The sequence below is a fragment of the Chelon labrosus genome, assembly GCF_963514085.1.
Source record: "Chelon labrosus genome assembly, chromosome: 5".
NCBI lineage: Eukaryota > Metazoa > Chordata > Actinopteri > Mugiliformes > Mugilidae > Chelon > Chelon labrosus.
In genome coordinates this window covers 22630494-22645774 of record NC_140341.1, presented here as the reverse complement: position 1 = coordinate 22645774, position 15281 = coordinate 22630494, and the positions used below count along the sequence as shown (strand labels likewise).

Genomic DNA, 15281 nt, shown 5'->3' with positions numbered 1-15281 from the left:
AGTTTGCGATCTAGTGAATTTGGAGGCCAGGTCAACATTTTGTGCTGTTCTTCATGTTTTTTGAGTTGTTCCTAAACCGTTTTTGTGTGTGTGTCTGTGTCAGGCTGCATCCTGCTGGGGATGGCTGCTGCCATCAAGGAGTGTCATTGCTATGGGGTGGGGGTGCCTGGTCTGGTCTAGGTGGGTGGTACATGTCTAAGTAACATCCACATGAATGCCAGGTCCAAACGTTTCCCAGCAGAATGTTGTATTGTCACAAGATGGTCAGTGTTATTCACTTCTCCTGTTAGTGGTTTTAATGTTGTGGCTGATCGGTGTTTAACACAAACCAGTACAAGATCATTGCATGCACTAGCTTCAGATTTAACCAGCTGGTTGAGTGAGGTGCTGTTTCAAAACTTTACAGTGCACTGAAATGCATTGTAATGTGAAAAGCCTTCAGCTGTTTTTGTGACTTGGTGTACTTCAGATTGCAGAGTTTCATACGAGGACTGATAACATTTAGTTTTATGTTTTCATGTTCAACCCCTCCTACCTGTTTATTGACCTTTTACGATACTGCAGTATCAGAAATGGTAATGATATACGATTCATTTTTCTTTAGTCTAACAACTGTTGGCTTTAATGCACCTGTTGTCCTCTTGTTATGCTTGTGTTAACTGTTGGGTGGCAGTTGCCAAATGGGTTGAGATCATTATGTTTAACTGTATGAGATAGGATCATTTGTCTGTGACATATTAAATTATCTGTTTAAGGAATGGAGCCACAGAGTATGTTTGTGTACTGGTTTGATACCGATCTCACTCGCCTGTGGCTAAAAAGGGTTGTTGATACAGTTTAATGAATTCAACTGCTTGGTTGGACATGTAAATTATTCAAGCAAAGAGCACCTTAATTGATCTGCTTCACATACTTTGTAGTCTGGGTTTACAAAAAGTAATGGTAGGGTGATCATAAGCATGTTTTCTGTGGTTTATTTCATACTTCCACAGGTTGTGCTGTTTCAAAATGTAATCAATGTAAACACTGATAAAAATATGTATGCTGAAATGGAGATCTGTGGCTGGGTTTTACGTTGTTGGTTGTGTTCTGTATTTCATTTGGCTCCAAAGGAAGTGCAAGCTTGGTGTGAAGTCATAATATGTTGTGATTTCTGTGTCTTGTTTAGGCTTTATTCATAGTTGGCCTTTGGTCCTTGTTATTTCCTGTGACTAAACAGGGCCGTGTTGCTCATAGGCTTCCTTCGGATCTAGACACCTGGTGTTTGGAAAAACCAAACTGCACGTATTCATTCACCTGCGTTCTGAGCACACTGTCATGTGATCCGACGAATACGTGGTGTTGCAAAGTTCAGACTGTTTATAAAATGAAGACTATGATCTGTTGGCTTATTGCTGCTTCCTCTTTAACAATGTCTTATCTGTCACCAAAAATGTAGGCTCATCACTTTCAGTCACTTTTTAAAAAAAACTGATGTGGTTCAACATGCTCAGTTCATCAAGTACTCTGATGAAAACAAATGCATTGTAATAGAACAGTCGTGCACTAAATCCCCCTTCAAGACTGTTGCAGGTTATGTTTAAAAATGTTTGGAGGATGTAGTCTGTGGTGCTGTTAAACTGGACTGAATGAAACACTAAAGTGTTTCTGTTATTTAGCATAGTGCACTGACTAAAGTGGGGTTGTCCAAGTAATAGAAACATGTGTCGGTATTCGTTACTGACACATGTTTCTACACTTTGTCTTCACTTCGTCAAAATAATAGAAACGTGTCGGTAATGAATCACTACAAACTATAGCCTCCAAAATAAAATATTTTCTGCATCTCACAAAGACATGGGCAGTGGAACCAAAATATCCTAAATTTGGACATATCTGACCAAAGTAGACATTTCCACTGGTCTGATGTCTATTCTTTGAGTCTTTCGTCTCTTGTTGTTCTTCCTCAGCAGTGGGTTCCTTTCAGCAATTCAGTCATGAGTGCCTGACTCATGCGGTCTCGTCTGAACAGTTGCTGTTGAAATGTGTCTGCCTTTTGAGCTCTGTGCTCTCTGCTCCTCTTAGGTGTTTTTAATTTGCAGTTTCTAAGGCTGGGAACTAATAAATTTATCATCTGCAGCAGACGCAACTCTTCCTTTCCTCATGAGAGCCGGTTTCATCATAGGGTTTGATGTTTTTCGTGACTGCACTCCAGGTTACGTTCAAAGTTCTTGAACTTTTCCAGAATAACTGATCTTCATGTCTTAAAGTAATGATGGACTGTCATTCCTCTTTACTTAGCTGAGTGGGTCTTGCGATAATATTTATTAGAACGGCAGTCGAACAGGGCTATTCACTGTAGAGAACGGAGTACCAGCCCTACCTCTTTACAACTCAACTGATGTGTGAAATTCCACAAATTCATTCTTGACATGGCACACCTGTTAATGGAAAGCTATTCCAGGTAGCTAATTGGGAGAATGCCAAAAGTGTGCAAAGCTGTCATCAAAGCAATGGGTAGTTACTTTGAAGAATATGAAATATGAAAGATATTCAGTTGTCTTTAACACGTTTTTGTTCCTTCATATTTGGATGTCCTCAACATAGAAAGCAATAGAATTAAAATTCAGTCCAAACATTTAACTATTCCTACACTCTTGTATAAAGTAGTGTGACCTACGTCTTGACTGTGCAGTAGTGTATTTACCTATTTCTGTGTTGCTCTACTATAGGCAAATTTCTCACACTTATCAGCAATGACATTGTGTTGTGTTGCATAATGTGGCAGTTTTATTTAGCAAATAAAGGCATCTTTACCTTTATAAGACATAATGTTATCATAATTGGATAATCAGTTTTCCATAATGGATTAGAAAGTGGTCAGACTACTGTCTTCCTAAAGCAGTAGCATTTATCTTGCTATCTTACTTTCTGACATCTCAGCTTTTAGCAGCTCTCCAGATTCCTGGCTCTCTATTCACTTAACCTACAGCTGCTTTGTTTGAAATAACAATGGGATTAAAGGTAGCGCAGACTTAAAAGCTGGAGGTGGTGATGGCTCAGAATTAATTTTCCCAGGCGGTCAACTACTTCCTTGTGGGATGCAGGAGAAATAGGAGGTGGAAGTCTACTTAAATGTTTATGTTGTGGGTTTCTTCCTGTTTCAGGGCGACGGAGGAGGAGCAGCAGGCTCAGTCAAAGAAAGCCCTGAAGAAACAGCAGAAGGAAGCGGAGAAAGCTGCAAAGAAGGCTGAGAAACAAGCCAAGCTGGTCAGCATTGTTTTTTTTTAAATATTTCTGTTTTGTTGTTTCACATCCGCTGCCCCCTTTTACAGCTGGTAGGGCTATGACGTGCCGTCCTGCTGGGCATTGTGGGTCCAGCAGGGTAGGTTAGCCGACGGGGGGGAAAGACTGACTATTGTTTAAGTATTCCTGTCATTTTAGCTGTGTTTATGTCCACCCAAACAAAGTGCTATTTTCTTCTACACTCTGTGCAAAGCCATCTCTCAACATTCATTAAAGGTTGCACTTACTACAACATTCTTGAGGACATGTTTGCTCACATTGCCATGATATTTTGGCCTTCAGACCATTATTTGGTAAAAATTGTGTTCTAAATTTTCCCATGCGTTAACATTGAACAGGATTTTTCAGTTCTTTTACACAGCCATGGTTTCCAAAATCCTTCATGGCCCCATCATCCTTAGCAGACATGACACAGTTAACACCAACACATTGATTCACATTGAGTTCTTTATATCCCACAAAGCTAGGAAATGATTAGTTTCCAGTAACAAACCAGTCGTGGAATTGCACTGTAACCATTTCACACACCATTTTATGCTCTACCTTAGTGCCATAGGGGCTACAAGTTTTGGATATTTACCTTAATCCGTCCATGCCGGCGGCAGCCATAGCCAGTGGCATTTGTTGTCTGTGGATATGTCGTCTGTCTATCTTTCTGTCATTGGAGTCTTACCTGTTTAGTCTTTTTTCTAAATTGTAGGCATTGCACGTTGACAGCAATAGTTGCAGAGTTACCGCAGTTGCAGATCATGTGACGAAAGAAAGAAAGCTCTTGAAGATGACTTGTTGCTTCAAATCGACTGCTCCTGGGCTTAATGTGCTGGGGTGGCCATTCCTGGAGAACCTCCTAGTCATTAGAAATCTATGCCACTTGTAGATGGTTTTCCTTGAAGGGGAAAATTTTATTTTTGGAGATCTTTTTAATCCCATACCAGGCTGGAACACCGGACCTGATGATGTCTGCCTGGTCGGCCTTAGGCAGAGGTGTCCCTCCATATGAGCTGGGTCCTGCTCTTCTTCCTGTTAAAAGGGAGTTTTTCCTTGCCACCATCACCTTCGTGCTTGCTCTGGGGGTTTAAGGCCGGGTTTTGTAAAACGGCTTGAGACAATTCGCATTGTTATTAATGCTATATAAATAAAACTGAATTTAATTGAATGTTGGAGGTTTAATTAAGACTTAAACTGAACATTAGCACCTCATCTGATGTCTGATTCTAATTGGATTGGTTTAAAGGTTTAATAAATGTAGGGGGTTGTACTTACCATGACGCAAATCTGCTTTTATTTTTATGTAAGTAACGAAATGGCGTCAAAATGTCCCCTTAGCCACTGTTGCAAAGAAGATGACTAATGATTAAATTATGTCTAAAAAGTCAGTTTGGTTCCTCTTCAGTTCTTTAGTGTTTTACTAAACAGGATTTAACAGTCAGTCCTCTTTTCAGTCCCCTGGTCATTTAAGGAATAATGTTTCCTTTTCAATGAAGTCGTTCCTAATCGAGTCCGTAGAGCATGGAGTGCCAAAAATCTACCATATAAGTCTTTGGTGATGTTCGCTTACCTTAATGGTATAGTCTCAACATCTGGTTTCATGTTAAAATGTGAAGCTTGTGTATAAATTGTAGAGTAAAAGAAGTAGCTAAAGTATCAAACTTGCATATAACATGCAGCAGGACATCAAAAAGGCCATCTTTAGAAAATGTACCATCGAGTTTAATTCCCTGTGTGTCACTGTATCATGACTCATGCTTGACAAGTGAAGGCAGTAAACAGTCCTTGGTTCCAGATGTACACATCCGTCTGCATGTTTAAAGAAGGAGCACTTTGCTGCCTGTGGCATAGCATGCTTTGACTGTAAACCAACTTGACTGTTTATTGAGTGAAGTGCTTGCTGTGTTATTTTCTGCTGTGCGTTTTTTATGCTAGCACTTGTCACTTTAGTGGAGCCAGTGTGGCTTGGTTGCTTCATGGATTGAGCAGGTCTGTATTCAGCTGATCATAAGCTGCAATATCATCCATCATGTGACTGGATTATCACATAAAAAATGGGCGATTTCAATTCGTTCCACTGCCACCAGCCATTTCCACGCACCAATATCAATTTGCATGGAAAATGGAACCGTAACTTTGCCAAGACTCGATCTCATCGCACTCTGGGAGTCATTTGCCGAGAAGTCAGGGCAGAGATAAAGAATATCTGTCCACTTACGCTGGTTCTATTACAAAGTAATATCTCCTGCTGCCATTACTCATTGTCTATGATGTGTTGGTGCAATGTGTGCAAGAACTGTCTTTGGATCTAAGCCTTGGCTCTAGGACGGAGCTATGATTTATTAATTTTATTCAAACCCGCATGGGACAAGATGAAGACACAATTTACACGACTGTTGTAGCAAAACACTCCATTTGAAGGCAAATGTTTTTGAACATTTTTTTTATTTTATTTATTTTATTTTGGTTCATAGTTTGAAAGACAGTCTTCTTGTTGTTATTTCCTGACTATGGGCAATGGCCATTAAATCCCTGTTGCCTCTTTGTGTTTCAGGCTGCCGAACAACAAAGCACAGAGGAAGATGTAAGTGGCAGATCACATAACCCATCTCAGTCTTTGATTCTTGCTGCTCTTCGCACCTTTACAACAATTTGTATGCAAATACCTTCACGTTTAGCTCTGTTTTTCTTGTCTACAGTTTTCTCCTAAGATCGTGATAAGCCCCATTATCCGTTCTGTCAGTGTGTTATCTTAGATGTAGTAGACAGACAGACAGACAGACAGACGTCAGACAGTTATGAAATCAAAGTGGCAGAACTGTCTCAGAGAACAATACAGTTGACGTGCACATGCTAAAAAACGCGTGATGTTTTATTTAACGGTTCAATGAAAGGATCTCAATCGCTAAGATGTCATGCTTTTAATGTTTAAGGACTTTGCCAAGGACAGATATGGCGTGTCAGCTATGGTTCAGTCTCAACAAAAACTGGGTACGTATATAGCAGCTTCTTCTCTCACACATCAGCCCACACAAACATTTCACAATTCGTTTGAAATTTGCATAAAGAGATAACATTTGTCATGATATAATTAAATAAATTACCAGAGAGACACATTTCTCATACGTAGAGATATTTAGTGTTTCAAGAATATGAAAATTGCTGGGTTACTTTACTGTGTGATGCTGTTTGGTGTTTTTGTCAATGTGGGTCTGCACAGTGCGAAAGGAAGGTGTGCAGTTCAGAAGCGTTTACTCATTCCTTGTCACAATGTGTGAAAAACAGATGAACAGATATAGATAAACAGTACACGTCATAAACACGGCAACTTCCATTGATGTCGAAAAATATTATTTCAAGCCGGATTTTGTAATTTCTTATCTGTACGCCGCATTTCACTCAGTTTCTCGTCAGTCAACTTACAAAGTGTCGGTTGACCAAAAAAAAACAAGCCTAAGAGCTTTACAAATTGATGTGTCCTATTATTTTTGTCGAGTGGTTTCCTTGTTATACAGGATAGTAGCCTTTTCAAAGGTGGATTTGGAAGCGTATTCTTTGTTTGGCATTGGGGTAGTACTTTAAAACATGATGGGTGCCAGATGAACTCTGTTCAAGATCAGAAGCACACCACGTTCATTTCATCATTTTAGACACAAGAACATTGCAAGTCATCTCTGCATACCATTCATATAAAGGCCACATATGGGTCAGGCCCTTGCTGGGAAACACCGGTTGAACATGCAAATTTTGGAACAAACACTTAGATGCAATAATTCTCTGTGCAGCAGGTTGATCCAGAACTCAGATGACCTTGGTTTGACTGACAAAAATACTGATTTAACACGATTACAAGTGATAAACATCGCAACAAGTGTGTTTCTCTCGTCCCGGTTTCAACGATTCTTGTGATAATTGTAGTAACTAATAGCTGATAACTTCCCGACGAATGAGGTGGCAGGCTGACGTTCGACGTCGTCCGTCTGTCTGGATGCGCTTTCAGCTCCAGTAGCAGCAAACAATGCATGGCCTCGCTCACCTGCATGCCAAGCTCAGCCATCGGGACGGATGGGGGGGGTGAGGTGGAGGACTTTCATGTGGGTTGATGCAGAGTTCTCAGCCAAAAGGGCGGCTCTGTTTTCTCTGGTGTAGCCTCGGTGTCTGCCTCTTCTTCTCCCTGATAATAAGGGGAAAGCATGCCTCTGAGTTATACAGGTGAAACTGGAGTCGGTTTGTCATAAAACCCAGAGAGAATAGGTGAGTTGGACAGCTTTCAGCAGGCCTCCTAGTGTGTCTTATTTATTAGGCATGCTTGTAATTTGAGCATTTTATCGTCCATACTTCTACACATGCACATGCATGCTTATTCACATTTGGATCTGCCTTTGAGAGTACTTTGCAGGGGAGAGATGGAGGGGTGTGCCATCATTCCTTGCATGGGGGTGGGGGTGTGGGGTGTGGGGGAAATAGAAGAACAAAAGTGCTTTGATGTAATAAAATCTTTGTGTGTGTGTTTTGTCTGAGCCAGACAGGGCACTGGTGCGAGTCCAAGACCTTACCCCTGAGAAAGCTGACCAGCTGATCTGGCTGCGTGCCCGAGTCCACACCAGCCGAGCCAAAGGTGAGATCACCCCCAACCCCACCCCTGGCTGTTCACCTTTCTTGGCTAACAGCGAGTTTCTTTTGTGTGAAAGACACAAACAGCACAGATTAGATGCCCTATGCTTTAATCCTCGGCGTGCTATAGTGAAAAGCCAAAAACATTCGCCCTCGGGCCACTTCTCCCCAGCACTCCTTTCTCTTCAAGATCAAACGGCAAAACCAGTTGGCTTTGACTTGGTGCAGTTGGATTTCTCACAACCTAAATGACTGACATCAATCTGTTTAGGGACAACACCGAAGGTGTGCAGCTTTTTAATGTGATATTCCACAACAAACAAACCCAGAATAAACTTAGTATCTGATAAAACATTACCGCAATTTTCTAGATAATAGAATACATTATATATCCTCAAATATCGTTTTTCCTTTCCTTCCATGTTAGGTAGTTTGACAACCAGAGGGTGTTTTTGATATCATTGTCAGACTAGCACGTCACTGCCAAATGGAAGATCAGATAACTCCTTGCAGGGTTCCAGCTACTAGCAGCCACAAAGCTGCTCTTTTTGAATACAATGAACCCACAGAGCTTTGCCTGGTTATTACACCCCTATAGTGAACTCCAAGCCTTGTTTTCTGCAGTGCTAAAACTGTCATTACAAATAAACCGAGGCTCAATGAGGATGGTCTTTTAGCCGTTTCCTTGCAAGATAACTTCCAGAGTCAATGGTCACTTCCCCTCCACTTGCGTCTTCATTCTCCCTGCTCGCTGTAGGATGTCCGTGTGACCAGAATAACATCCTGATTTAGTGTGCGACGAGGTGCATCTGTTGGTGGGATTTTGACATTGCTATTACACCCACCACCCGCCCTCTTCTCACAGGCAACAAACATCAAAGTACCTGGGTGGTCCGACTATCTACTGCCCTGAGACTTTGTTAGCTAACTTGTTTACAGGCTCCCTAGGTGTGTGTGTGTGTGTGTGTGTGTGTGTGTGTGTGTGTGTGTGTGTGTGTGTGTGTGTGTGTGTGTGTGTGTGTGTGTGTGTGTGTGTGTGTGTGTGTGTGTGTGTGTGTGTGTGTGTGTGTGTGTGTGTGTGTGTGTGTGTGTGTTTGATGGGAAGGTAGCAATCCTCCTTTTTCCACAGAGTGCTGTTCAAAGACAAGGCTCTGTTCACAAATGTTTGACACTTTACCTGATCCTTACAGCTGGGGGTACCTTCTGCATTTTGACCAAACAAACTGACTTTGCTTCAGTCAGAAGTGCCAAAGGTTTTATTGTGACAAGCCCATTAAGCCTGCGTCCGGCACTATCTATTCTCGTTGTTTTGTTTTCAGGGAAGCAATGCTTCTTGGTCTTGCGTCAGCAGCAGTTCAACGTGCAGGCACTGGTCGCAGTGGGAGATCGTGCCAGCAAGCAGATGGTCAAGTTTGCCGCAAAGTGAGTACCGAGACTGTTTCTTCCTGTTAGAGAGCGCAAAGACAATGGTGGGAAAACTCTGGGCCCTAATCGTCCAATGATCCATTTTCACACATTCTGAGTGAAGTGCAGGGTGGGGGAATCAATCATTTTTCACTTGACAGCAAAAGCTGGGTTTTAACAGGGTGGAATACAGTGGTGTTTTAATGGAGCAGTTCCTGTTGAGATGGCTGATATAGCAGCTTGGATCAGAGGGGGGAGAAATACCAAGCATCATTAGTCATCTTAGCAGCCAAGAAATATAGCCCATTACTGCTAGTCTATGAATGAACACAATTATCAGAGGATGTGCACTATATTAAAATAATAAAAGGGGAAGAGCTGGTAATAATGCTGCTTAAAGCTGACATTAGAGGTTCACACGGAGGCTCATTTGTAAAAGAAATCTGTTTTGGGACTTGAAATTCGAATTTATGTTGCAATTCATGTAGATGTAATTTACTAAAACACGTGGGGAATCATTTCAAAACGCATTTGTTTTGCAGTACGCCCAGTGTTTAAGGAATTTAATGTGGAAGACTTAAATGATCATGTATTAAGTACACGGCATCTTCTTGGATGTTGCTAAATGAGGCAAAGGGTAACACCCACAACTGTAATCTGCCAGACCAAAATGACAGTTATGACACTGGATTATAGTGAACTTAAGCAATGTGAAGATTGCGAAAAACAGATCGCCGTTTAAAATGTTCCGACAGTTCAGGAGTAATAGTGGTGGTTGCATTATAGGCTTGCAAACGTGTGGGCTTATATTTCAGTTTTTCAGAGAATGATGTGAGAAGTTGACATAAAAAGCTTTTTTGGAGATGTGTACGGATACATAACTCTTCCAAAGATCATATGCAGCGGTCTTTGCAACCTTCTTCTGTTTGTGTACGTCAGCTGGTTGATCGGAGTGTTTTCCCCCAGTTTCTCTAAACCCACGAAACATTTTGCATTGAGCAGCAAATGTGCAGACTGTTATTTTGGAGGGAATTTACAGGAAGCAGTAACGATATAATAGAAATCTTTTTTTATGTAATACTTAATTACTAAAAAAACACAGACATCCTTTTATTACGACCAGATTTAGTGAGAAAACACATGACCTAATGAAAGTAATGATGATGGAGTGAATGTGCACGCCATATGTAAACAAACCAGAGCTGGTGAATTATATTCATGTTTCACAAATAGGGTGTCAGGTTATAGCAATGCATTGAGGTTTACAGGAAACGTAACAAAAGCACATTTTTCTATTGAGGAAGAGGTCACTGCTGCTCAGACCTGAGTTGTGACCTCAGTTGTCTGAACACGCTGACCCCACTTTGTAACAAATGTCACTGACTGCGCCACAGTTCCTCTTGGTAGTCACTTGAAATGTCGGGAGATTTAGCTTTGTAGCTACAGAATACCACTGAACACAGGCCAGAAAGCGCCAGAAGTTGTTTACTATTGTTGACAAAGTTTCTGTGTGTCACAGGATTCTGTTTTATTAGCACATCACTTCCACCTCAATATATTTTTGGCAACCGTCGATTTCTTTTGTGTGCAGCAGTTCCTCAGTCTGGTTCTGCAATGTCGTGGTTGGGCCGTTGGATTGTGTGGCAACGCCTCGTCACCTGACAACAGAGTCAAGTGAAAGTGATGACACCGTTGCTAAGTCAACACATCAAAGCTGAAGAACTGCAAAAGCACGTTGCAGTCTAACAGGCCCACCAAGAAGCGTACGGAACATTGCTCTGACTATCAAGATTTTGCATGTTTTTTATTTGTATCTTTAGGAACAGGTGGCACTATCAGTTTCAGTGGCTTCCAGGCCCACACTTCGTTTCACACAGTTTGGTGCAGTGATTGACAAGTTAAGCGAGCCCTTGGATTACGAGGAAATCCTCTCATAATCATGCAGAGGGAAGAGATGACATTGCAAGGGAAGTCTCCTTTCATGTATATTATGTCCAAGTCATCCTCTGCTCTCTCACGCGGTTTAATTAAATGATCCGGCTCTGCAACCTTTACTCTGCTCGAGTAACTCAGAATTGTTTGGCCTGAGAGCTGGCCTTTGAAACTGCAATAAAATTAGTCATGTCTGATTGTTGTGTGTAGTTTAGTACTTGGTTTAATTCAATCTAGGATCAGAGTCTTTGGCATGTTTAAAATAGTTATAGCGTGTATTCACTGAGAGCAGCAACCATAGCACTCCTAACTACAACACTTGTATGTTGACTTAACCATATCTTTTCAAAAGATACAGTTCAACTTCTAGTTGCATTGATCAGTTCTGGGTGTTAGAGCTCTGTTTTAAATGTCTTGTCTTGCTACTATTCCCAGTACACAAACTACCTTGACGTAAGTGATATTGATTGGACTTGTGGATAGAGAAACAGCTTTGGGACTATGAGGTCCCCGGTTTGATCCCCTCTGTGTCTGTGGCTGAGGTGCCACGACCAAGCACCAAAAGAAAAATCCCTAACTACTCCCCGGGCGACCTGCATGGCAGCCCATGCCTCCAAGTGTGCTCACTTGGATGAGTTAAATGCACAGAGTAAAATCCTTCGAAAAGCCCTGGAAAGTATGTATGTAGTTCAGAGGGGATCTTCCCCAGTGAGTACTTACCCTCAGATTGTCCCCAGAAATTTTATGTTCAGTTTTTAGTTTCTGCAATATACTGTACAGAAGAGAATTGCTTATTAATTCCTCCACTTTATTGAGGAAAGTGCCATTTTCCCCCTCCCTTCTTTTATTGAGTAAACATCTGGTGTACTGGCCTTGCAGGATAGTGTTGGATGTCATTTTCTGATGCTGCTTTTGACTTTTCTGTGTTTTGTTTGGTCCTGATAGTTTATGTTGGTGAATCTGAAGGCCTGAAAATCCCTTTAGACCATATCTAGTCATTCCTTGTACATTTCTCTTACATTGGTTAACAAGCTTAAAAATGTTGAACATGAACATTTTAGCACTGACATTCGGCTTTTAAATCTGAAGTAGTTATCTGTGACTAATTTTAAATGTTGCATATACCTACCATATATCTACCACTGTAGAAGTGTCTCTAGTAAGCTCTATGAATCTTTTTTATTTCAGCAATTTCAAATGAGATCGTGGCCAGGGTTACAGAAGCGTCCATCTTGTTTTTCCTGGGTCACTGATTTAGCAGAAAAGCCTTCTAATTCCCCTTTTCTCACTGACTCCTGTGCCTCATCTCCATGTGATATTGTCAGACCTTGGTCTTGAATTAATCGCTCCGTTTCCCTCGCTGTGCGCTCAGTGTGTTGTCACCAGCGTCTGGGGCCCCGCAGCGGAGGTTATTAATGTAGGGATTTATTTATCTAACTGATCTCCTAGTAGAAGGGAAGGGATACGGTGGCAGCTGTCGTGGGGCTGAAGGGACAGCAGTACCCCAGTGTTCAGTCTCTCATTACTGCTTTTTAATGAGCAGTAGTGAAGGATTACAGCAGGTTTCCCATCTGGCCTTGCGCTGTGAGACAGTCAGTGGGTGTTGTTCCTCATATCTCACACGACATTCTGAGTTTTATTGAGTAGGAAGATGGGGCTTTGTTTTGAAAACCCATCGTGATAAAATTAAAAACAGGTTCCCCTTATATGCTCTAATGCACTATAACTTGCGTTTAAAATGGGGAAATCCCTGCCCCTGCTGTCAGTATCAAGCCATCTGAAGTAGAGCTGGGTACTTCCCAGTGGCTCCAGTGTGAAGTCTTCTCAGAGCCCCGCTCTTGCTTCTGTGTGTTTACTTTCTGTCCTTTGCAACAGATAGAAAATGATGAAGCCAATCTGAAATTTGTGCTCACACATTAATACAATGTATCTGCCTGGAAATGAGCTGGTACTGGTTTAATAGTACAAACATTTGGTAGACAGTTGGTTCACAATAGGCCCTTCGTGCTGTCTAAAAATCCCAGTGTGATGCCACCAGATGAGGTTTTTCTAAAAGCAAAATAAGCACCGTTTGAAAAATAATGTGGTGACAGGAATCATTTCAGGGTCCTTGAATCTATTTGGAAGAGGGTAAAATTGCAGTGTGATACTGTATTTTGTTTCCCCACATCAAGATGCGCCGTTTCATATCAGACAGCCATTTGCCTAAAATAAGACGCGTGGAAATATGTTCCACCCCGTTGCAGCCTGTTGATTTGAGCATAACAAAAGCAGACACGTGCTTGTATTGAGTAGGAAGGGGGGGGGGGGTTTGTTCCGAAAGCCACAACCCCCCGCAAACAGTCAGAAGGCAGTCACCCATATCCCACACTAACCCCTACACGTTGCATCATGAAAAATGTAAAAACCCTGACAACAAGCATCGGTCACATCGTAATGTAAATGTGGTTTTCAGTCCTCCCAAACAGACGAGTTTGTTTTCTAAGCGGTGAAAGTTGTCGTTTACACTCCCAACCTCTCGACTCTCTCCACCAGCATCACCAAGGAGAGCATCGTAGACGTGGAGGCTTCTGTGAGGAAAGTGGAGCAGAGGATCGAGAGCTGTTCCCAGCAGGACGTGGAGCTCCACATTGAGAGGGTTGGCAAACTTTCGCTACACACAAGCAAACAATATCTTGACACGCAAACATGTAAACACAAAGAGGACGCACGCAGCCCCTTCTTTAATCCGCCGCAGTTCTCTGACACACCTGCCCGCACGCACATTGTAGATGCGCTCGAGACGATGGCGCATCCATCGTTCAAGCAGTAACACATCTCTTCACACAGGAAACACACAGGTGTCATGCAAGTATGTAAACACGCACTCACAGCTTTTCACTCCACATATTCAGTGACTCTTCTTTCACCGCAGTGATTGATCATTTGATGCTCCAAAGTGTTAATACTGGAATTGACAATGTCGTTTCCAGCGTGGGAGACAAACTGAGTCATAATCCAATAGAGATCAGCAACACCTCCCAAAACAACAACAAAGCTACATTATTGCTGCAGCAGCCCAGAGACCCACCAGTTTTAACACATTTTCTGTCCCATACATGTGGCTGAAAGACACGGGTTACTGTCTTTCGCTTTGACTTCCTGTCTGTATGTGGAGTGTTGCTACTTTCCATTATCTGAACATCTATTGGAAACGTATGTTGGGTTTTCACACTCTCAATTTTTGATGCCACTTGTACTCTTCTGCTCTCAGATTTTCGTCATCAGCCAGTCAGAGCCTCGCCTCCCGCTGCAACTGGAGGACGCTGTCAGGCCTGATGGAGAAGGGGAAGAGGTGAGGATGGACGCAGGGATGGATGGGGGGGTTTCACTCAGGATTCTCAGTGCTGGAGATTCTCGTGCCTCTTTCTTTTCCAAAGCGAAGTACCGGCTTTGTAATCATTTTCACTGAGGCTCAGTGGTTGACAGTGATTGTGGGACGTGTTAGTGGCATTTGGTAGATGATTAATGTTCTGATGGGGACACACTAGGCAGCACTCGGTTCAGACAGTTTATTCTCGGTTAGGAAAAAAACTGCTGTAGACTGCTTTAATTTAAAACAGCCCGACATCAGCGATAGTGTGAGAAATCGGAGCTGACAGTTTTTTTGTGCAGGAGTCATTGACTAAGTCTCAGGATGTGCATGGATAGGTTTGGTCTGACTATACAATGACAACAAAGTAATTAACAATTTAATCCTACTTCATCTGAATGCTTGATATCAGAAAGTGAAGAATATTGATGCAGTGAACTAACTTCAGGGCGTTTTCGGTAAGGAGAAAAGAGATTTGTGTTTTAGGCCGAGTGAACGATTGAGTAATTAAACTTAATTACCTTGTCTGATTCACTCGTCCTCATGTAAAATTGTGATTTCATCACACAGCGTTTGCACCAGCCAGCAGCCAGTGCTCAGGGAGTTCTCTGAATTACAATTAAGGAATCGTGCATCACTGCTGAATCAATTGAGAGAGTCAGGATGCATTTGAAATGCCATTCTGTTTCAGAGCCACTTAGGCAAG

General features: G+C 42.0%; 1 protein-coding gene across 1 annotated transcript in view; it reads left to right on the top strand.

Moving 5' to 3' along the window:
• Nucleotides 1-15281, top strand: part of dars1 (aspartyl-tRNA synthetase 1) — a 28484-nt gene that overhangs the window by 1278 nt on the left and 11925 nt on the right. The window contains exons 2-8 of the mRNA XM_084545392.1: nt 3147-3249; nt 5828-5857; nt 6207-6264; nt 7799-7891; nt 9207-9309; nt 13759-13861; nt 14477-14557. Of these exons, the coding sequence (XP_084401518.1) occupies nt 3147-3249; nt 5828-5857; nt 6207-6264; nt 7799-7891; nt 9207-9309; nt 13759-13861; nt 14477-14557 (571 nt within the window). The remainder of the gene's footprint in view (nt 1-3146; nt 3250-5827; nt 5858-6206; nt 6265-7798; nt 7892-9206; nt 9310-13758; nt 13862-14476; nt 14558-15281) is intronic.